Raw genomic sequence first — 24,411 nt, forward strand, 5'->3', positions numbered from 1 at the left:
AATAATATATCCAGCCTGAAAAGTGGTTTAATAAAAAGTTATTACGGATGTAAATAGGGGGCGGAAGAGCACTCGACCAATGGAGATGCGAGGGTTTAAGGCAAAGGTTCTACAGATTGGCTTTTGAGCAGAGGCAATATCAGGCCTAGAAGGGCATTCTACACAGACAGGAATGTGAAAAAGCATGGAAGCAGCAGAGGGCGACAGAGCATCCAGGGCACTTGTTACAAAAGATGAGCTCCCATGTTGAATTTTAAGCAGAATCACTGTATTACAACGAGGAACATATACTTGAGATGGGTAAGGCTAAAGGAAGAGACGCTAACCAGGAAAAAAATTTTTTAAAGTATCAGCAATAGTGATGCAAGATGAGCTAACAGTGGCAATGGTGGAAAAACCCAGGAGCTGGATCTGATGTGACGATATACTCAAGGAGAGATTAAGTCAGTCACTTAACCAGCGGCGAAGGCTGGGACTCGAACCTGACCTGACCTCAAAGCCTGCGCTCTGGAGGGCCGAGGCGACAGAACCGCTGTTAGGATCCGGGGAACCCTTGAACTACCCAGTCCCATCATTTTTATTGCCGCCGAGCCGTCTTTGTTTTTAATTTTTTTAAGCCAAAGTCCCCTCAGGTCCCCGCCTCCCGCACAGTGGACTCCTCGGGTCCACAACCCTCACCTGGCCCGGTCGAGATCCAGACCTGACCATCTCTCGCAGCCTCAGTAAAGCCCAGACCAAGGGAAGCGAAGCCACTCGGTAAAAAGAATTAACCGCCGCGGGCTCCCCGCCCCCTTTGGCCCGCCCCCCGAGCTTCCGCTTCCGGCAAGACTCCCGCCGAACACCGCGCTTCATAGCCTCCGGCGCACCGCGGCGATCTTTCCACGGCCGATCGCCTGGCACCAGCGTGCTCAATAGACTCCTCCCGGCTCCACTGCTCGTCACACACTGGCAGAGGGTGGGAGAAACCAACAGAATGTACGCGGGGCGGGGTCGGAGGGGCGGGGTCGGAGGGCGGGGCCGGGGTGGGGTCGGGGGCGGGGAACCCAGGTGGGCGGAAGGAACATCTGACAACTGATTTGGCGGTCTAGTTCCGCAGGCTTTCAGTGGAGGAGCACGGAACCTGCAAGGGTGGGGACCAAGACTAGCCAGCGCAAGAGGAAGGGACTGGAGTGGGGAACGGATGATTTCAGAAGAAATTAGGCTCTGCTTTGGGGTTTTAGCTCTTTAGTTTTTCGCAGTTTCGTGTGCCTTTTTAAATGATTTTCGTTCTTAATATTCAGTGAAAATGAAACCTCAATATCGTTATCTTTGCGTAATTCTGACAGCAATTTCAGAATTATTGACCGGCAGGTGATCTCAGAACGGTGCTCATTTGTTGGAATTTTGGTTTTACTTCCATATATAGTTGTCTATTCTTCGGTTGAGGTCATTGCTATTGACAGACTGTACTAAATTATAATAGGGATTCGTCATTGGTTTTTTAAGGCATTGTGCTTGGGTTTCATATTTTAAATCAAGTTGGGGAGAAATTATGTAACTCAGTGGATTCCCCCTTTTTTATAGAAAAAAGAGCTGCATTTTAAAAAGTATTAAAAGTAATAAAGCCCAGGAACTAAAATATTTGTTTCAATGTATTACATACTCATACTGAGGGATTTTAGGAAACTTTGATAAACTTACTTGAATTAGTTTATGCAGTGAAATCCTCTCCTTTCTTTCCCCATTTCTCTCATAACTTTTTTTTTTTAGTTGTCGATGGGCCTTTATTTTATTTATTTATACGTGGTCCTGAGAATCAAACCCAGTGCCTCACACATGCTAGGCAAGCACTCTACCTCTGAGCCACAACCCTTGCCCTTCTCATAAGTTTTTAACATATTTATCTTAGATTCCAGGTGGCTTTTTTATAATTATTTTATTTATTTGTTTATTACCTATTTCTTTTTTCACGTTGCTAAGGATTGAACCTAGTGCCTCACCATGCTAGGCAAGTGCTCTGCCACTGAGCTACAGTCCCAGCCCTCTAGGTGTTTTTCTTAATTGATTTTTTTAAATATTTGATTTTTCTTAATACATATTTACTCTAGAAAATATAGATAAGAAAAAGGAAAAATATGACCCATAACCCAACTACCCATGCTTTGGTGTGTTCCCTTCCAGACTTTTCCCACCTGGATATATACATATGAATATATTACAACAGTACATTATGATGCATGTTATTGTAATATGTTTTAACAAATCAACATTGTTTTCTCAATCTGCAATTATGAAATGACTGAGTCGTGTTCTATTATTTCTCACTATTTGGAATTTTTATTTGCTATTATGAATAATGCAGTGAGCTGAGATCTTAAACTCAATGCAAAGGGGAGAGAACAGTATTTTTAGTATACGGAAACAGCATGGTATTGAGTAAGAAGGACTGAAAGAGACCCTTGTAGCTGAATATAGACAGTGAGAATGGAGTTGTATGTAGGGTTAGACTCTGAAACTCTCATAGGTCAAGGATTTGAGTTGTTATTCTAAATGTAGTGTAATAGCCAACGGTTTCAGCAGGGGCACCAGGAACCAACTGATGTTTCATAAGCATGAACAGCTGCATTGTAGAACTGGAGTCTCCACTATGGCCCTGGCCAAATCTAGTCTGCTGTCATGTTGTTGTTGTTGTTATTGAGTCTATGAGGGGTTTTAATATTTTTAAATGACTTTTTAAAAAAATCTAAAGAACAAGTCAGGTGCAGTGGCACATGCCTGTAATCCCAAAAACTGGGAAGACTGACACAGAAGGGTGGTAAGTTTGAGCCAGCCTCAGCAACTTAGCAAGATTCTAACTCAAAAATTAAATAAATAAACAAATAAAAAGGCTGGTGATATTAAGTGGCAGAGAGTCCCTGGGTTCAATCCCCAGCACTACCCCCACTCAAAAAAATGAGAGAGAAAGGAAAATACATAAAGAACAATATTTTGGGACATGAAATTATGTGAAAACCATGGGTTTAAAGTTTTGTTGGAAGCAGTGCATATCATAATCCTGAAAGAATCCCAAACTCCATAATCCCAAATGCTGACACCCTGAAAGATCAAAATCCTTCAAGTTTAAAATCTCAAAACTCACAATCCAAAAAAAGATTAAAGTCTAGTAAGGCATTATTTTGAGCTGTCTGTTAGTGTGTTTCCAGAGATCAGTGTGTGAATCTGGACAAGGTGGGGACCATCCTCTACTAGAACTGTCACACTCATTTTTTTCTGTATTATCCATAGCTGCTTTTGTTCTGCAGAATTGAGTAGTTGCAACAGAGACCCTATAGTCCCCACCCTAAAATATTTCCTACCTTGGCCTTTATAGTGTAGAGGGTGTTTTGGGGAAAGGCAAACATGGATGTAAGTTTTCCTACCCACATTAAGTCTCTGCCCTTCTTGGCCCAAGGGCTGACCTATGCCATCACTCAGACTTGCCCAGTAGCTTCGGGTTTTGTTTAGTCAATAGGAATGACCAGCAGAAGATAGAGGAGGAGGAGAGATGGGGGTATTCCTCCCCTCAACCATTGGCTGATGCAGTGACTCTTTGCTCCTCAGAGGAGCCCTTTGGGCTCCAGTTCCCTCCTGGTTCCAATAAGATGTAACATCCCCTACTCCTTTAGTCCAAGGAGTGATAGTCTCTGGGTACCTCAACACCCCTTGGTAATTTCCTTGCCACAGCTCTGTAAACCTTTTCATTATCTTCAAAAATCTGGGTGTCTTCTGCCAGGACCAGACTGATAGGAGGCCTGGATGTAATACAAAGGCCTTGCAGGCCATAGGAAAATGGTTGGGAATGGTGAGGAAAGATGAAGAGGACAGATTTAAGAGAGGTGTAGGAACTCAAATGAGCAGAATTTGGTAGTAGATTTGGGAAATAAGGCAAAGGGTAGTATTCATGTTGGCCCTGGTTTCTGAATTTTATACCTAGAGAGGTGATGGGGGAGATCCACATTGAGGAGGGAAGTTTATGGAAACAATTTGTTATGGGAAAACACAAACCAGGAAGTCATTTGGGGGCATGTTGAATTAGGGAGTGCCTTGGACTCATCCAAGAGAAGACTTGAGTCGGCTACTGGGTATATGAGTCTGGAGCTTAGTGAGGGGGTATGGGGTACATTTCTGTTATCTGTGCTAACATGCTATAGGCTTCCAAGTTTGCCCTCAGATTACTTCCTCAAGAAAAACTTTCCTTCCACCTCTGTCCTGCTTTTGCAAACTAATTCATGTGCCCCTAGATTATAATGGAATAATGCCATTTCCCACAATTACAGTTATAATCAATTGTGTGATGTCTGTCTTCCCAAGAAGAATTTAATCTTGGGAAGCAAGGACTTTACCTTGTTCAGTGCAGGGTCCCCAATGCTTTGCACAACACCTTGCACATAGTAGAACTGTTTAAATCATTTAAGTAAATGAACCAACCATTGTTTGGACTGCTTTCGTGCATTGAGGCTGACAGCTACCTGAGACTCGGGTTGTCCAGGACTAGTCCTGTGAACCTGATATGGGGAATTAATCACTCTGGTATCTTGGGTGCTTAACTCTACTTGTCTATCAGGTCACTCAGCACATTGGACCAATGATTTTTCCAATTGGCTCACCTCTGAAGTGTGAAAGTCTCCATGTTTGATCAGGTTCTGGTTAACAGGAGACAACTCAAGTTTCAAGTACCTAAAGACCTAAATTGAAAACATGGATTTATTGCCAGAATATAAGATTCAAAAAGAGGCTGAGGATGATGTCACATGTTGGAGGCCTGAGCTCAGTTCTACTCAGAAAGATCTGACACTATTCTGTTGCCTCTCTTTAAATCATTTGGTACTTTCTGGAGCTATTTCCAACCCAAAGGTTTGGACCTTTTGAAGTTATATACAAATTTATGTTTTGTGATTTTTTTTCCTCAGAAAAATGCAAATGTGCACATTTCTGAAACACATTTATATGAATATTATCAGAGGTGTTTCAGGAGCTGCTCCAAGGATTTCAGATTAAGATTCCTCTTCTAATTTAAAACTGGCCACCCACACTGGAGTGCCCAGCTTCTACTGTTGCATAGCCCTGGTGATCCTGGAAGTTGGCTAAATAGGATGGTAGGTCTCTGCTTGAACAGCATCAAGGAGAGTGGGACATAGAGCATAGTGAAAATGGAATTGAGCCACGATCTTTGCATTTTCCCACTGAAGCTTTAAATGTATCTGCAGTCTTCACTTTAATCAAAATAGCTTAACTTAGGAAAGAACCCACTTCTTTTTCTTTATAAAATTCTGATTTTATTGCTTCCTGAATGTTTTTCTTTTTAAAGGAGAACAACACACCATCTGTTCCAAGGATCTCAATTTGACAGCTTAACTAGGGTCATGCTAGGATTCATGTCAGGTACAATAGGAAGGTTAGTGGATGGTCTGTCAAGGGTCTGTTGACAGCATGTATCAAGAGAGTCCTTGGAATGATCTTATCATAAGGAAGAAGCCATTTGGTAAAGTGTGCCAGGTTTGTGATAAAGTGTGATTTTTAATACAGCACATGTCAGTCACTTGTCCCGCTGTCCCCAAGGACTTGCGCCTAAGAAGAGAAGCAATAATAATGATTAAATTTTTAAAACTTTTATTAAAACATCTGTGTAAAGCATGCACAGCTCCTGGTGGCTGCTTATTGTGAACATCTATGACTTTGTGCCTGAGAGTCATTTTTCTGGAGCAAAAGGATCAGCAAAAGGATAAACAAAAAATGCAGAAAGTTAATGCCCCTGGAAGCAGTCCTCAGATGATAGCAGATGGGAGTTTGGTGAGGAAGCAGCCCTTAGTCAATGATAGATGAAAAACTTCCCTACTCCTAAAATTGGAATAACTCTGAGATGTCTTGTGTGCTGTATCCCAGAGTTCCCTAGCAGTATTGGAGTCCAGGGGTAATTAGCTGGGCAACACACCCTTTGTGACTTTTTTCCTATCTTTACCTTGCTCTTCCTCCTCCCTCTTCACTACTCCTGGGATTGCCTCCCAAACAAACTATTTGTACTTGAATCCCTGTCCCAGGATATTTTATGGAGTAAATCCCAGACCTAGACACAATAAGCATATGTACAGGGCAATAAAATTTTAGTCAAATGGACCTGGATTCAAATTCTTACCAGTGACACTGAACAACTTAATTTCTAAGTTTGTTTCTTCATCCATAAGATGGGGTTAATGGCCCTGACTTCATAAGGTCTGATTGTAAAAAAATATTTTGGGAAGGTGTGTATATGGTGGCTTACATATAGTAAGTGCTTAATAAATGCTGTTATCATTAATATAACATTTATAATGTCATTAAAATGGCATAACCCCAGTGGAGGACAAAGCCCCTTTCTACTCCTGCGGTGACTGCTGAAGCAGGTTGGTTTGATGGATGTGCTGTGGAGGCCATTTCTGGCAAGCCCCTGTGACTGAGCAACATCAATAGCTTAGAGGAAATGTTGACACAGTGAGGAAAATGGTACACACCAAGTATTGGCTTAGAGGAGCCATGGGCAGAGCAACAATGGTGTTTCCAATTGAGCTTAGTTGCAACTGATGGCTGCAGAGCTATCAATAAATTCATAGCTATGTCCAATATACCTTCAATGGCTGAAATTTCATTGGCCTCACTCTTGAGGAATTATGCTTAGGGCTACAGAGACTGAGTTTCTGATTTCAATTTGATTTCCAAAATGGACAAAGGACCTTTTTGCTTCTGTTATGTTTATTAATTTAATATGGTTATTTTAGAATCTTCCAGACTAGGGTTCCCCCCTCTGCTCCCCATCCCTCCCAACTCCAGGACAAGACTATTTTAATGCTTTGTTCACAGTGAAAGACAAACTAAGACACACCAGGAAACAGATTAATGGATTACATTCATTCTCTAGTCCCAGTGAATTACAGTGTCAGATTTCACCTGCAAAACTTCAGCCTTTCAAACAGCCTTCGGTGCCAGAGTGTGTAGAAATGATGGGCCACATTGGCTAGGAAGTCCGACAGCAGGCAGGATTTCTTGTTGTCTACCTTTTGCGGGTGCAGCCCATTGACTGTGGGAGAAGAATGTTTCAGCCCCTTTGTTTCACTTCTAGGTAGAACTCAAGGCCCATAATGACTTCCCATCACATTCTCCTCTTATCTTAGACACTAAGTAGTCAAATTTCTCTCCAGTTTATGTACAGAGATATATGTATGCAACCTAATGTGATTTTTGAGCAACAACTTTTTAAAAAATATTTTTAGTTGTAGATGAACACAATAACTTTATTTGATTTACTTATATTATGCAGTGCTGAGGATCAAACTCAGTGCCTCCCACATGCTAGGCAAGCACTCTGCCACTGAGCTAGCACCCCAGCCTTGAGCAAGAGCTTTTAAAAGGAAGTAGTATTACAAGTAGACGGGACCTACTCAGACCTTGGTATACCTGGCGCTAAGAACAATAATCACGTTCATTTCATCTGCTGCCTTCAAGAAAGAAAACCCTTTAAGACCTTGTCAGGGGATCTTGTATTTATGCAGGGGATTTCCCCTAGAATGTCCCTTTACATGTGTAATGTTTCAGAAAAATCAGTTGACATTGATACTTTAATACTGATATCTGGAACATTCTCTTAGTACTTCTCAGGGCCACTTGCATTAAAATGATTTATGTCTTAGTGTTAGATTGTGAGCTCCTTGAGGGCAGAAATCAGATATGATTTATTTGTACATATCCAGAAGCCAGCAGAATTCCTGGCTAGGGCTGCCAGTTTTAGCAAAACCAACCAACCACAAGAAAATGTATTATTTATCAGAAATTCAAATTCAACTGGGAATCCTGTATTTTACGTAAAAACCCTATTCCTGACACATGGATAACCTCCATAAATATTGATAAGTAAGTGAATCAGTGAATGACTAGCACAAGACCAGTAAATGCTGCTGGTAAAAATGATTAACCATGTAAAAGACACTCATCTAAATTCCATCTAGCAATCACAAAACATCAGAACCATCTCTGGTTAGCATTCTACCTTTCAAAATCTAAGTCTAGCTTTGACTAGGGATGTGTTTTCTATCCACACATCAATAGCTATTTTCACTCAGTGTCCATGTGGGAAGAATACTAATCTGATACCACGTCTCCTTCTGACGAGTTTACATCTTCATTCCACACAGTTCTGATTTTATACGTTTGCCTAATTGTTTATTTGTGTGTACCAGTTGCACAAGAAAATGGACTTAGGATGGTATAAGGGGTTAAGCCATTGTGAAGTACAATCATCTCTGTATCTTCCTTTAAAATTGCCAAAACTGTTTTTTTACTCCAGCCGAACCCTGGGATTTTGGGTAAAGTCATTCACCTTGATTAAACCATCAGGACCAATTCTGTTTGGAAAAATAGATATCTGTGGTTAGTTTGTTTAACAATTAACCTTTAAAAAGATAACCTAGAAACAACTCTCTCACTCCATCAGTTCTGCACTGCTCTGGTCCATCCATCACCTCTCTTTCATTTAATCCTCCTACCCCTCCCTTCCCCTCCCCCCTCCTCCTGTCAAGCCTGAGCAGCATCAGAGGCACCTGGAGGACTTGCTAAGACACATATTCCTGGGCCCCACCCCTAGAGTTTCTGATTCAGGAGGCCCAGGGTGCATCCTGGAATTCTGCATGTTCCCAGGTGCTACTGCCTCTGCTGCTGGTGTCAGCACTACAAGAATCATTGTCCCTACATCGTTCTTTTCTTTTCCCTTCCTTATCTCTTTTAGGTCCCTATTTTATGTGTCTCACAATATTTCTATGTTCCCCAAACAGTATAATACACATATGCTCCTTGAACTATGATTGGGTTACATTCCAATAAACCCATAAGTTGAAAATATCACAAGTTGAGAATGCATTTAAATACACCTAACCTACTGAACATTATGCCCAGCACCACAGTACACTATGGAATATAGGTTGCTTCCCCTCATGATCACAAACTAACTGCTGCCACCTCCTGCATTGTGAGGGAGCATTGAACGGCATATTGCCAGCCAGGGGAAAGGTTAAAATTCAAAATTTAAAGTTTAGTTTCTATTGAATGGGTGACACTTTCATACTATCATAAAATTTTTAAAAATCATAGGTCAAGCCATGGTAAGCCAGGGACCACTATAACTTGGCCTACTAGATTTTTAATTTTTTCTCAGTATCCTTCACCCCCAATTGGTAAAGGTTTACTTACACTTCCTGTTCAATGTAGTTTAGCATTCTGCTGACGTGGGATGCAGAGATCTCTCCATCCACTTCAGCAATATATGTGTAGAGAAACTGGAAGGTGCTGAAAGGTATCCGGGGAGGTCCACCGTCATGGTCACTGGACAAAACTTCACACACTATCTTGAGAGTTTTGGCAATGGTCTATAAAACCATAAGATACAATGAGAAAGTCACTCTAGAGTCCTGAGATCAATTTAGGTAGAAAACAAAAATATTGCTCTTATAAAATAAAGTGACTATGATTTAAGATTCTAGAAAGTTTAACATTTTTACCCTCTAATGGCACTTAATTCATTCTAAAAACATTGAATATTGAATGGGTATCTTTTTTCTTTCTTTGTTAGAGGGTTACTCAAGGAATTAAATTTATAAGCAGCTAGAAACTCGTAGGTATTTTTGACTTTAATTGGCCAATTCCTTATTAAAGGTGGGGTCATTGATTTCACATGCTATGAAATTAGAATTACTTATTTCTTTCCAGTTTATTTCTAAAGTGTTGAGGTAATTCTTTCAACCTATTGTAGGTCTAGTGAATTATGTGGTTCACTAATATTCACTAATAATTATAATTATTATTATTAGTGAATGTTGAAATCGGGGAGAAGAATGTAAGAAAATGGCAATATTCCTGGGAAGACAGGAGGTCTAGATACTGGGAAAATAGTACTGAGCATCAAGATAAAACAATTTTTCTAAACAAGCAGATCTAAGTAGAATCATTTATACTATATAAAACTAACTCTGGTGTCACTGGAGGGAAATTAGCAGATGATGAGTGCCAGTTTTAATAGAAGGGTTTCTACCAAAACAATCACACCTCACAATGAAACTTGAACATTAAAGGAACATGTCCATGGGGCTGGGGTTATGGCGCACTGGTAGAGCCCTAGCCTAGCACGTGTGAGGTGCTGGGTTTGATCCTTAGCACCATATAAAAATAAAAAAATGAAATAAAGGCATTCTGTCCATTTACAACTACAAAAAAAATTTTTAAGAGGATCATGTTCAGAACTGATCCTACATCTTTAAATAAATGTAGCCTTTGCATAAATTTCACAAGTGAGAGAGTTGTGAAATGATGGGGCAAAGGAAAGGGGTGATTCAAAGAAAAGACTGTTGAGCTCCGAATTAGCAAAGATGGGGCAGCATATATAGGTTGGTGGTTTACTGAGAGTGATGGTGCACATTTGCCTTACACACCCTCTGGGTACCAGTGAAAAATCAGCCTGGAGTGGTGAACTAGGGGTGACTGACTGAAGAACAAGTAGCTGCTGTGTCTCCCACATGCATGACCAGTGGAGAATTGCTCTTCCTTGCAGTCGATGCTTACAGTTCTGTTCCCACCCTCTGCCTGAACATAAAGAATGTCTAGATGGCACTTCTTTTGTGGTGGTGTGTATTACTCAGGGGTGTAAGTCTGTATGTCAGAAGGCATGTGAGGATGTGAAGAAACTTGGCCCATCCTCCTGGAGTGACAGTTTTACTTGACAGCAGTGAATTCAAATGTTATTTGCATTAACTTATTAATTTTAATTGAGTCAATATTTAAATATCATTTATTTCCATTTAACAAACATTGATATTTTATGAAATAGAATCTTTACTGTGTAATAATTTTAAAGTAAGCATGATGTCAAAGAAATTCTGGGTTTGCAGCAGGCTGTTTTCATTTGCTCTGTCCTGCCTCTGGAGGTCTTAGCATCATGAAGCCCAGGATGAGGCATCATTCCAGGCATTTCCACCTAATTTAGAGGGGATAGGAGGGCAGGCATACATGAGGCTGTCAGTGAGGATGGGACTCCATGACTGTGAGATGAGCTTAGCATGACAATGGTTTGGGGTAGATTTGCAAGTATAATGTATGCAAACTGAATTTTTTTTCTTTCTTCTTTCTTTTCTTTTCTTTTTCTTCCTTTTCTTTTTAATTTTTTTTTTTTTTTTTTTTTTTTTTGTGGTCCTGAGGATTGAATTGGTACTCAACCACTGAACTACATCTTTAACCCTTTTTATTTTTTATTTCAAGACAGAGTCTTACTAAGTTGCTAAGAGTCTCACTAAGTTGCAGAGGCTGGCCTCGAACTTGAGACTTGGCCTCTTGCCTCAGACTCCTGAGTCACTGGAATTATAGGTGTGTGTCATCACACCTGGTCCTGAACTGTGTAATTTTTATCCACAGCTCATTCTCTCAACTTCTGTCTGCACCCCCACGTCCTTTGTTCTGTCATCCTCTTTGTTGAGGTGCTGTTATGGGCTGAACTGTATGCCCGCCTGCTCACGTGTTGAATCCATAAACCCCAGAACCTGAGAATGTGATTATATTTCAACATAGGACTTTAAAATAAAGAAGTTAAAATGAAGTCCTTAGGTGGTCTTTAATCCAGTGTGTCTGGTGCATTTTTAAGAAAAGGGAATTAGGACACAGAGTAAGGCCCTAGACATGTGAAGTCAGAGGGACACAGGGCAATGATGGCTTTTTTTATATAGCTATAAATATTTTTATTTGTTCTTATCAGTTATACATGACAGTAGAATGTATTTTGACATATTATCCACAGATGGAGTATAACTTCCCATTCTTCTGGTTGTACATGATGTGGAGTTATACTGGTCAATGATGGCTTTTTATAAGGCAAAGAGAGGTCCCTTGGAAGAAACCAACCCTGCTGACACCTTGCTCTTAAAACTTCTGCTGCCAGAACTGTGAGACGATAAATTTTTCTTGTCTATGCCACCCAGTCTGAGGTACTTTGTTATGGCAGCCCTTGAAAACTAAAATACAGTGGGTGTTCCCAAACCCAAATGCCATCATTTATTGATCATTCAAACAACAAACCTTTAAAATCTAATGCTTTCATAAAATTTTTAAAAGATTTTAAAAGATTTATTGAATGGATAAAGAACTCTTTGGACTATAGCCTTTTGATAAATTCAAACAAATGTGAAGTAAGCAGAGATCTTCATTCTCTTTCATAAGACTTCTCCGTGGGATGGGAATCCATTTCATAGAGATGGCCTTAAGCATCTTACAAGCCTCATTTTCAAATTCAGAGAAAAGGCTCAAAAAGTGAATTATTTGCTAATAATCTAAAAGTCATTCCTCCAAGTGAACATGACTTTCTACTCTCTGCATGACCTATTCCTGTTGATAATCAGTCTCTGTGGAGCAGGAGGTGGCATGGGCCAGCCTGGAGGAAGGAGTGATGAAAGGAAGAGGGACATGGGTCTGCATGCTGAAGCTTTTGGAACCATGAATGTTAGGTCCAGAGAGCTCCAGACCGGAGTCAGTATCCCTGTTCCCCAGTGGAGTAAAAGTTCCTGCCTTTAGGCTGTTCCATTAGGAGCAAACTGCTTCTCTAGATGTTGCAGAGATCAAAACTAGATTGTAGAACAGGGAGGAATTCCTGGCTTGACTCTAAGGACCGATAGGTGGATTAACTAGATACAAGGGCTCCACTGGATGGTGACATTCTGACTTAGTCTGGGCTGCTATAACACAATATCTTAGACTGAGTAATTTATAAACAATAGAAATTAATTGCTCACAGTTCTGGAAGCTGGGAAGTCCAAGCCCAAGATGCCAGCAGATTTGGGGGTTGGAAAGGACCCATTCCTCATGATGGTGGCTTCTCATTGTGTCTTCACATGGAGGAAGGGGGAAAAAGACCCCTCAAGCTTCTTTATGAGGCACTAATCCCTTCCCAGAGGCTCCACACCCCCTAATACCCATACCTTGAGGGTTTGGTTTCAACATATGAATTTGGTGGGGGGGATGCAAATTATCAGACCATAGCACTGACTAAGTTCACATTTAAATTTCCAGAAATGGTCCAACATGATACAAATGGTTTAATAGTACTGGTTCCTGGATTCACAGGGCACTCTAAGCCAACTTCCTCTCTAGGTGTTTCTTTTACAGGAATGGTGTGCGACAAAGTCAGATATCGCAGGATCCCTCAGAATCAGAGTGGTTCACTCTTATCCAGAGGTAGGCACAAAAGCGCCTTGCTGGAAGCAGAGAAGGGGGAATAGAATCTCAGAATGCTAGAGATGAGAGAACTTCATGGAACATTCAGTTCAACATCTTTGTTTTAAAAGGGAAGTGGAAAGATACAGCTCACTTAATGGTTTCCCTACCCCAATTTGGGAGGCAGGCCTATCAAAGGAAAACTAATAGCTGCCTAATGTGCTAAGCACAAGGAGGGTCGGAGTGTGACTTTCCCAAAGTTGTTCTTGGCTACTGTGAGGTATGGAGACAAGGAATAACTTGGACATCTCATAAGGTGGTAAGAAACTGTGACATAGACCACTGAAGCCAGGAAGCAGATGAAGACAACCTGGTAGAGACTTACTGGGTGAGGGGGAGCCCCAGCAGGAGTGACAACTGAGATGAGCCTGGGGGTGGGGTGGGAGGAGAGCATCATCAGACTTTGACCAATCAGAGAGACACCAAAGACTTAAGCTGCAAGCAGTTAGTGATTAGGGAAAGGCAGGAAAGGACCAGGGATGTGGGAATCCCTTCACTTGACTGCTCTGAGGTCCTAGACCGCCTCTTTCCCTAAACACTTAATCTCCAGGGAAAATGGTAAGGTAAAAACCTGAGACACAGAACAGTTAACCTGTAGGCAGTTTCAATTATTGCATCAAACTAAACTCCTGGATTGAATGGAATCTACTTACCCCTCTGTGAGTGGGATAGAGAGCAAGGTCATCAGAATTAACTTTAGATAAAATAAAAAACCAAAAATACACACACACACACACACACACACACACACACACACACACCTCTGAATGTGGTATGAATAAACTTGTAGCCCCGTGAGAATTCTCTCTTTTGTGATTTCTCCCGATCCTAGAGGCTTGTTTTTTGTGTTTGTTTGTTTGGGTTTTTTTTTTTTGTTGTTGGTTTTTTGTTTTGTTTTGTAGGGGGACTAGGGAAGTTACTGGGGATTAAACGCAGATGCACTTTACCACTGAGCTATATCCCCAGTCCTTTTAATGTATTATTTTGGAGACAGGATCTCACTATTTGCTGAGAGTCTTACTAAGTTGCTGAGCTGTCCTTGAACTTGCAATCCTCTTGGCTCAGTCTCTTGGACACTGGGATTATAACAGACATGGGACAAAGTGCCTAGTTTTTGAGGTTTTTTGTTTTGTTTTGTTTTGTTTCCCACAGAAATGAGATCAGTCCTGATTGAAAGTTCATTTGCCTCTGCTACGTTTTCCTCTCCTCTTTGGAGGATAGTAATGTATTTGTTATATAATGTTGTTACAAAGGACAATAAAGGAAAAAATCAACCCTGAAGGCTCTCCTTTTCTTCTCTCTAAAGAAATGATTGTGATGAAGGTCACAGGGGAAACCCAAAAGTTGGACAACATTATTTCTGCTAAATTTGCTCAGAAACAGAATGTCAAATATGTGTTCCAAGCATCTTGGAGAAGAAAGAACAAGATCGTGTTTAGATGTGCTGAATATTCAAACTACCTTTTCATACCATTTGGTTTAGGTTGAGCTGATGATTTCCTCATTAATGCTTAAACTTGTATGTATTTAAGGGATATTTTTTAAAAACATAATTTTGATTCATTTTCCATTTATCATAACAATTATTATCAAGAGTGAGTCCACATACAAGATACTCAAGCTTTAAATATGTACAAAAACTGGTTTTTGCATCTTTTGCTTCAAAACAGGAAAATGACTTTTCCAGTTGCTAAACAAGTCAAATTTGGAAAAGGCATGAATTTGTATGAACATCCTGTATGCACAGTGATGTCATGACTGTAGTTCTAGAAATAGCCTCATCTCTCTGCTTGCTTTCTTATCTCTGATCATTGCATCCAATTATGTTTATCTAATAGTCATTTTCTAAAAGGCTGCACCCCTTTTCAAAAGTCGCTATTGGTATATCTTATAGGTGTCTGGGACCCAAAAGTGAGCAAGTCTTATTCTACAGCTGGCTCTTGGTTATCTCTAGGAATTATAAACAAAAGGGGTAAAGTGGGGTGCAAATAAATCTGAGGGCAATGATCAAATTTCACAAATAATCCAAACTGTCTCCAGAGCCTGATGATAATTCTCTTCTCTCCCTCTTCCTAGCTCCTGCTTCCAGCTGATGCACATAGTAATACATTTCTTAATTCAGAGAGGAGGAGAAGAAAGAAGAAGCAGGTTCATCATTAACCTGGAGGGGCAACTTGTGTAGATGGACTGTCCTTCCAAGCCTTGAGAAAGATTTTCCCGTAAGGAACAAAAGGGAAAAAAAATTAACTTACAACTCCAAGAGAGCTGCAAGCAAGGGCTAAGAACTTCAGCCACTCGATCTCCTCCGTGAAGCGACCCACGTTCATCACACTATTAAACAGATCTGTTGGCAGATTCAATACCTTCCACATCTGAGCCAGTTCATCTGCATGGATGATCAGCCTGCCACCAACCTGCAGGGCAGGGGACAGATACAACACAAGGGATGAGAGAGAATATGAGAGATGTCCTGAAATACATCGTCTTGGCAGGTCAGTCCCCAAGTTCTGCCAGCATATGGAAAGGGGTGGGGTTGGGGGGTAGGTGTTAGGGAGGTCAGAGCAACCTCTTTGGCAGTTCTCTTTGCAAGAAGAATGAAGAATGAAGAGCATGCCAAGATAAAATTTAATGTACATATATATTTTTTAACTTCAGATGTCAGAATTACAGAAGAGATATTTATATTGCATTTTAATTTTTTATCTGATGCTTTTTTGATTTGTTTTATTCCTAGGTTGTCCCTACATGACAGACAGGACAGCCCGAAGGCAAAACCAAGAGGCAAGAAGACTTGACTGAGACCACTAATATGTGGTAAAATGAGAACAAGACATTGGGTCTCTTGCTTCCAGACTCTATTGAATTCTTTGCATTGGATACTATTTATCTCCCCTTGTTTCCCCAGGAATGACATAGGGGACATGGTTGATGTGTAGGGGCTGAGATTGGATTCCTAATGTTGCTTGATCTCAGGTACTCGGGAACTCTGCCATGCTCACTGCACAAGGAATTTGGAAGTTAAAAGGACAGGAGTGAATGGCTGACTGTTGGCTAACAACATGACAAGAACACAGATGCCCCAGTGAAGCCTCAACACCTTTTCAAGCCTTCTGATTCTAATAAAATGCTAAGTCTCTGGGACTGAGGTCATTGGTCAAGTCAAACCTGAATTGCCCCAGACCACTCTGTCCTAGATCTTAGTGCAAGGAATAGTGCTGCTAATCCATACTTTTTGAGAATTGGCCAAACCACACTTTCTCAAGCCAGTCCCTCCTCGTTCACTCATTAGTAAACTTCTAGGATGACATGGCTATGGAGAGAGTCAGGGTGGTTCCCTAAAAACTAGGCTATATTTGCACCAGGGTAATGGGGGAACTACAATATGCCCCTCCCTAAACTGTGATGGCCGCATGTCATGGTCTTGTTGACCCATCTGGGAGACACCATCAAGTGACTGCAAACCCATATTTTTCAGGAGAAAAGGGACTACACTGCACTGATTCCCTGGACATTGTGTCAGCTTAAGGGGATCTGTGATGGTCCCAAGGCAACCTAGCCCACAGCCTATTCCAAGGTGATCCCAGTTCACCCAAGGGGACATTTACCTTCAGGCAAGGCTTAGTGAACTTTAGGGTAGTGCTAAGTGGACAGCTGACTGGCAGAGGAACTGATGGCCTCTGTTTGTACCCACCAAGCATCAATATTTCCCTGCATGCCTCTTACCCGAGAATGCAGGATCTTTAACAGCTCAGGTGTGAGCTCTGCCCAGTTGGACAAAGCAACTCGCTCAGACCGCTCCCTCACAGGAGGTATTTCTCCACGGGACATGGACCCAAAATAACTGCAAGAAAAAAGTTAGCAGGGTGGGGGAGTGTCCCTTACTCCAGTGTCCTCTAGCTGCTCCGGGAATTTCCTTTTCCTCTCCCCCAACTCTTTTTGCAAGAAAGGGGTAGATGAAAGAACATTTTTTAAGCTTTTAGTTTAGACACTGTGTTTAGTTCATTTGCATATGAGAAAAGACTGATTGTGTTGCTTTTCACTTAAGAAATGACTAATGTTTAGGGAATAAAATTTGGTTTCTAAGGATGTGGACTATTCAACTAAAGTTTGTTGTGCAATTCCCAGGGGCATATTCGGTCAGGTTTTGTTTTGTTTTTCCCCAAGCCATTCCTCCTAGTGTTTCATATACACACACAGAGTGACATATATCCTAGGAGATATACATGTATACATGTGTATGTATGTGTTTGTATCAGGCAGTGGGTGGAAGAACAAAAGTGACTTGCATGAGAAAGGGGAGGGAATAGAGCTGTTCCTGGAGTGAGTGAGGAAGGATTTCTGGCTGAAGTAAGACCTGGGGCTTCAACAAGGAAGACAGAGAAGGCTGGCAGGGGACTAAGGAAGGCTCAGGAGAGAAGAGAAGCCAAAGAAAGTTTTGAGCTTAACATGATACATATGAAACAAAACCCTTCTCTTTGTTCCCTCAAAAATTTCAATAAAACTATGTCTGGTCACCACTCTTTGTGAAGTGGACTTTGTTTGGGAACAATGTGGAAAGTAGACTAAGTCCTATTTCAGGCTTTGCATGGATGGAAAGAGGTTATCTGCTGCAGGAAATGGGGATGAGCAGTTGACATGAGATGGCTGATATTATATGGCAGAGGGTGTCTCCATCAAAAGTCTTGTTACTGTCTATGCCTGAATCAATAACACCTGCCCTTTATTTTCTCCAGACCCAGATAGCATGAAAAGAACACAATAGAAATTTTGTAACAGCCCATTTTAGGGTGAAACCATATGATAGAGTTAACCATTGCCTGTCTAAGACGGAGCACTCAGAGCTAAAACCACATGAACTAAAATAGCACCTTCCAGTTCTTTCTTGGAGGATATCAACAAGAAGGGTAGAAGAAATACTTCAAGGGTACCTCTAACAATGTGCAGGAGAAATCTCTGCAGACAGGTCATTGTTGGGATGGGTGTAGGTGCCGCATGACAACTGAAGTTGGGTGTAAACTCAGGCTTTATAACCAGACTTGGGTGATGCAAATGGAGGGACAATGACATCATGACACTTTATTGTACAGAACTAACTGCACTTAGTATTCTCAGCATTCTTTAAACATCTTTGGACTTTTTAGTGGAGCTGAGTAGATAGAGAAAATGGAAATGAAGCTATAGTCATAGATTAGTCCTCTGGGTTACTGAGCTTCATTTGAAAGTGAAGAATTCTATGGTTATAAACATAGTAAATTTGTATTGTCACACATGCCTACTACAGGACAAATAATTGTATGTCCTGCTGAAATGCCTGGTAGTTTGTTCATTGACAGCAAATATATAGTGAAATTCTTGCTTGCAAGGAATTTAATACATATTTTGTCTTGGAAATACTGTGTGGAGTTTATCCTCTAAAATGCTACAAGTTTGTAATCACATGAAACAATCCGATAAAGGCTTTTCATGTCTAACTAGGATGGAGAGTGCTCTTAGGTCATGCTCTTTTTCATTGTAGTTAAAGTACAAACTGATTTTTCATGGATGTCTAAGAACTTTATGGCATATCATACAATATAGGTGCTAGCAGTCTACAATAGGGAATGTTTTCTTCCATAAATGTCAGAGATAACATGAAGAAATGTCATTTTTCTAACTATACTATAGTAGCGAAAAGAACAAGAAAATGGAGTGTTAAACTATAGTATAGTATAAAACAGAATCTGTCTGACTATACTGAAAAAAACTCAGTCTTCTGATGCTAAAGGCCAATCACAGAGGTAACAGATAAAATTTAGAAAGTAAAACTAAGCAGGATTCACTACTAGGTGAAGCAACTCTCTGTCTCTTTTTATGGCACCACTGGCTCACTTTCCCTCAATTTCTAAAAGCTCCTCCTAGCCCAGCCCAAGAATAAGGCCCTCTTGGAAGACATTTTAAACCTTCTGAAAGGTGTTCACAGGCCCCCCTCCTCATCTGCTCGCCCTCAGGCTGAGAACATTCTCCTTCCCCCAACCACAGAACCCCCTCATAGGCTCCCTTCACCCCTTTTTCCACTGAATTACTGCTAAGGAAGTAATCATCATAGTAAAAATTGCCAGATCCAGGAGGTCTGGAGAATTTCCAACTTTTGCCCCAAGCCGCAGTTACCCAGTTTCCAGCAAGCGAGTATGTCTAAGAAGCAATTTCATAGCTGAGAGAGTTTCTGTGTGAAGCTGCTTCAGCGCAAGCCAGCAGCTATTGTGCAAGCTCCAACGACTGAGCAAGGCTCTGGGGGCTCTTGGAAAAGGGGCACCTGTGCTCACTGATTACAGCCAAGCCTGACCTCATCACTCTGATCTGTTGCGGTCTCCAAAATGCCACGTGACTGTGTGGACATCTTTATGTTGAGGGAACAGATCCATTCAAAGAAACCTTAAAGAAAGGAACAGTAATTTCCCCAAAGGTGAAATACAAACTATCTCTAACCCGACGCAAGTATGAGTTTTCACGGTCGTGGAGAAAGGTGTCTCGTTAAAGGAAGAGCCACCCCTTCCACCCGGCCAGCTAGCTCGTGCCTCCCCCCAAGTGCCCTGCCATCTAGCGGTGAGACAGGAGCGAGGTCCAGGTTTCATCCAGGGAAAGGCGGGCTAACCTGCCTGGGAAATTCCGTGTCCCTCTATCCACTGGGACAGAGAAACGGGAAGTAGGAATGGGTGGGCGTGTGCTAGTGTAATGTAGTAATCTAACTCTTGCTCTTTGCACGAGGACACTTGGCCTACTGCCTTGGCGTCCCGCTACTCAGTCTGGCTCGCTTAGGGGAGGGTACCTCATCCTATCCCCATTCGATGTATTTATATGTGGATTTTAAAGAATCAAAAACAATGAGAACACTGAACATCTAGCATAATTAGCCAGAGATTATGCTAATCAGTCCGGACTCTGGCTGCAACCATGACAACCTCAGTTTTTCATGACCCTTTCTCCTCCTTTCTGCTCTCCGAGGAGGCTGGAGGTGAGAAAGGAACACGTACTCGGCAGCCCATTGGATGAGATCCTGGGGCTGGGTCCGGATGGCGGCTTTGGTAAACTGCTTCAGCAATTCTGGCAGCTCTGGCGGGATGCATATTTGCTTATCGGTCTGAGGCATTGATTGCTTGACCTGTGCACAGGAGAGAAAATAAAATGGAATCTTTGAATCGCAAGATGTCTGTAATCCTGAATTAGAGGTCATCCAGCCTCTGACAGTCTCAGTTTTGGGGCCCCGCTGCCCCACAACACAGATGCAGTCTAGAAAGTTGTTTACTAATCCTTGTTTTTTGTTGTAGATTATTCTCTCCTTCACATAAAAAAATCACCCAGTACTTTAAAAAGTACTCATCAACAGAAGTAAACAAAAATATTCCCTAATAACATCACCCTAAAATATTGGATGTCTTCTTCCCAATTTTGTTTCAATCTAACTGTATATGTGTTTGTATAAATGAAATCTGGGGTTGCACAAACCTTACTTATTCGACAGCATGTTATAAACATCTTTCCATGTTGCTTCAATTCCTACTAGCTGGATAAAAGTAGCAAAATTTACTCTGTGAATCCTCTATGATTTGGCATTAGGTTTTTCTAAATAAAAATAATTATTAAACAGTCATTGGACAAACAGCTCTCTTACTATCTGCATGTTCTTTTCTACTCTAATATTAAGAGAGAAACATTTTCATATGAAAAGTTCAATTACAAATTGAAGCAGAATATGAAAATCTACAGATGGTATATAATTCTATGCACAAATAAATATAATTCTATGATTCTGTTTTTATTAGAGAAAGGGACAGCCTAAAAATGCCACATTCAAACCTAGATTGCCAGACAAATCTCAGTAAACATACTTTTTGAATTGTCTTGCTGAGCTGCCACAGAATGAGAGAAATCTTCAAGCACCAAATAAAGTGAAGCAGAATAGTGACCTAATGGAGAAACGAGGGCTCACCTGAGGCAAATGTAGAGAACAAGAACTTGAAACTTTGAGATGTAGGGCAGGGAAGGAAGAGACCAGGCCTGGCCCACAAAAAGCAAATGACTGAACTAAAGAACTTTGCTTTTTCTCTCTCTCTCTTACACACACACAACCTTTACTATTAAAGAGAATGATAAATGCAAATCTGGAATTGGCAATTACCCTTGGCAGGAGAGATGTTATCTCAATAGTAACATTCTAACTTTTAAGTTGAATGGTAACTGCTTAGATATTTGTTTCAATATTTTAAAACCTGTATTTACATTATGCATTTTGTTTTGTATTTATGAAATAAAATTTGAAATCTACTATTACGAGTGGTTCCTTGTGAATTTTCAATTCATTTATTTTAGAAGAGGGCAGCATCTTATTTTGTTTATATTGTGTATGTTTGTGTGCATGTATATATGCATTTCTACACACACGAATATAAAATATACATAATATATATTATTTTATTGTGATAAAATGTCTAGCTAAATTTTTGCCATTTTAGCCACTCTGAGTAGACAGTTCAGTGATATTAAATATACTCACACTGTCTGCAGCCATCGCCATCATACTGCTGAGTTTTTTCATGATCCCATCGGAAACTTTGTACCCATTGAACAATAACTCCCTATTCTTCCTTCTTCTGCCCCTGGAAACCACCATTCTACCTCCTGTCTCTATGTGTATTGTGTTATAACATGTGTGAGGGTTCTCTTTCTTTTTAAGATTGAAGAATATTCCACTCTATGTATCATTTTTTGCTTATTCATTCATCTGTCAGTGGACATTGGGTTATTGCCACCTTTTGGTTATTGTAATAATGTTGCTATGAACACCGGGGTGTACAAATATCTTTTGGACTTCTGCTTTCAATTCTGTTTGGACTGTACCCAGAAGTGGAATTGCTGGATAATTTGGTAATTGTATTTGAATATTTTGAGGAACTGCCATACTGTTTTCCACAGTGACTACACCAATTTACTGTGACCTCGTGTTTTGATAGGATCTTTTATTTGTTGTGCAATTATTTAATTTTTATTCTGAAGGTTGCCAAAAACCCATGTAAATGAAAAGACATCACAAATCTAATTAGAGAAGCTTCAATGACAAGAATAACAATGATAACCCTTGGTCAATATGGAGCAAATCCAAATTTTTAAAATGTGGAGCAAAATCAAGCAAAGCCTTATTTCACCCCATTGCCTTCTCTGACAACTTTTCTGTAACCTCTAAACATTTGTGCAAAGAATTCTATTAAAGTTCTTTATACCTATTATCTTTTCCCAGTGCTCAGTCATTCTTTAACCCTTTGCATTTTTCTCCTCTTAAAAGTCATCAATTACATCCACTTCTAAGTACAAGATATGCTAAGTATACTGTATTCACTTTCTCCTTTAATCTTGAAAATATAATTATATAATCACCTTTTACCGAGTAAAATGGAGTAAAACTTTTGCAATGACACATAACTAAGAGACAGAGAAAGGATTGGAGCACATACATAACCTGATGGGGGAGGTGGACCATTAGACATAAATGTCTTTTGCTTCTTGAGGTCTCTCCTACTTTGATGACATATTCTGCACAGAGTTCCTCCACCTCCTTCAGCAATTCTTTCTCTTTTCTTCTGCTGAGCAAGAGTTAGCAATCTTCCCCAAACAGTTTTCAGCACCTGAGCTTATGTTGCTCTTCTTGGAGAGCTCACATCTTCCTCAGGCTCCATCTGCCACAAAATTCTGTTGATTATCCTTGTTTATCCATCAAACCTCTCACCTGCTTCCATTTCACCCTCCCCGTTGCCTCCAGGACACTTGGCCACTAGAATCCTTGGTTCACCTCCTGATTAAGTATCCTTCCCACATTATTATTATTTTTTCTTTTCTCTTTTGCTGTGCTGGGGATTGAACTCAGGGCCTCACACATGCTAGGCAAGTGCTGTACCACTGAGTTACATCCCCAGACCCCCAAATTCTTTTCTGAACAAGATAGTATTATCCTTTCACTTCTTTGGCCTCAAACCCCTAGTCTTATCTATTTTCCTCAAACCTTTTATTAGAGATATTTCCTTTAGAATATCTCTAAATCACATTGATGTTTTCTTCGAAAAGTATCTCCAATTCATCTCTCCTTCCACTCCTATTTATCTGGTGTGTTTCCTCATCACCCATTGGAGAGCTTCCTGACTGGTATTTCTATCTCACCTCATTTTCTGGACCATCCGACCAGATCTTTGTTCTCTTTACAAGAAATGGGAAGTCCCTGTCGCTCCGCAAAGCCAGATTCAAGCAGAGGATATCTGTTTCTCAGTGAGGCAGTTTTTGCTGCTTATCGATCCCCTGCTCTTTACCCCATTTGTCTGCTGTGATCACCTGCAATCTGCCGGCATATCGACGCCTTTTTTGAGAGCAGATTGCTCACTGTCAGGCGTCTATCATCCGCCATTTGCCTGCCTCTGGCCTGTCCATCGCCTGCTTACCCCTATCCATCACCCAACGCTCGAGGTTCACCTCCCGATCGTCCGACAGCGGCCAGCAGACTGACCACAGACCGCCAGTGGAGAACCAGCTGCCTGCTGCTGCCTGGAAGTTCACTGTTACAGTACCCTCAGGTTTGATTACACGTGGCTGCTGCCATTTTGAGACAACAGCCAGGCCCTGTAGGACCCCTGGCCAGACTGACTGAGTCCCGTCTCCAGGATCCCTCAGCCCAACCGATCACTCCCTGCCTCTGGGGCCCTCACATCAACTGACTGCTCCCTGCCACCAGGACCCCCAGAACAAATGACTGTGCCCTATCACCGGGAACCCAGACCGACTGATTGCACCCGGCCTCCTGGATCCCACAACCACAACAAACACACCTGACCTCCAGGACCACTGCCGGACCAACTGCATCCTGTCTCCAGGACCTCCAGCTGACCACGTCCACCCCTGAGCTGCAGCTCCCCATTTGCCAACACATTTGGAAGCTAGAGCAGCCATCTTGGATAATTCTGGAAGCCATAGCTCCGATCTTCGGGTGGGGCAAATCCCATCCTGAGACGCCTGCTGGAGGCTTGAAGCTCATTGTCAGGTACCTCTCATACATCAGGCTACTGAACACTGGGAGGTTTCATTAGGATATGACTATTATACAGT

The 24,411-nt window shown here is 41.2% G+C and overlaps 2 protein-coding genes across 3 annotated transcripts in view; both read right to left on the reverse strand.

The window, feature by feature from the left end:
• Positions 1-852, reverse strand: part of CCDC14 (coiled-coil domain containing 14) — a gene marked incomplete at its 5' end in the record, with an annotated part of 67,027 nt that extends 66,175 nt beyond the window's left edge. The window contains one exon of the mRNA XM_079155295.1: positions 679-852. Within this exon, the coding sequence (XP_079011421.1) occupies positions 679-852 (174 nt within the window). The remainder of the gene's footprint in view (positions 1-678) is intronic.
• Positions 853-6,736: 5,884 nt separating this feature from the next.
• Positions 6,737-24,411, reverse strand: part of ROPN1 (rhophilin associated tail protein 1) — a 38,155-nt gene continuing 20,480 nt past the window's right edge. For both annotated transcript variants that reach the window (XM_079155357.1, XM_079155356.1), the window contains 5 exons: positions 20,301-20,428; positions 17,014-17,131; positions 15,543-15,704; positions 9,232-9,407; positions 6,737-8,390 (listed from right to left, as the gene is read on the reverse strand). In XM_079155357.1, coding sequence (XP_079011483.1) covers positions 8,324-8,390; positions 9,232-9,407; positions 15,543-15,704; positions 17,014-17,131; positions 20,301-20,416 — 639 coding nt within the window. In that variant the 5' untranslated portion in view covers positions 20,417-20,428 and the 3' untranslated portion in view covers positions 6,737-8,323. The remainder of the gene's footprint in view (positions 8,391-9,231; positions 9,408-15,542; positions 15,705-17,013; positions 17,132-20,300; positions 20,429-24,411) is intronic.

Source organism: Sciurus vulgaris (assembly GCF_902686455.1).
Source record: "Sciurus vulgaris genome assembly, chromosome: 10".
In the NCBI taxonomy this organism is placed as follows: domain Eukaryota; kingdom Metazoa; phylum Chordata; class Mammalia; order Rodentia; family Sciuridae; genus Sciurus; species Sciurus vulgaris.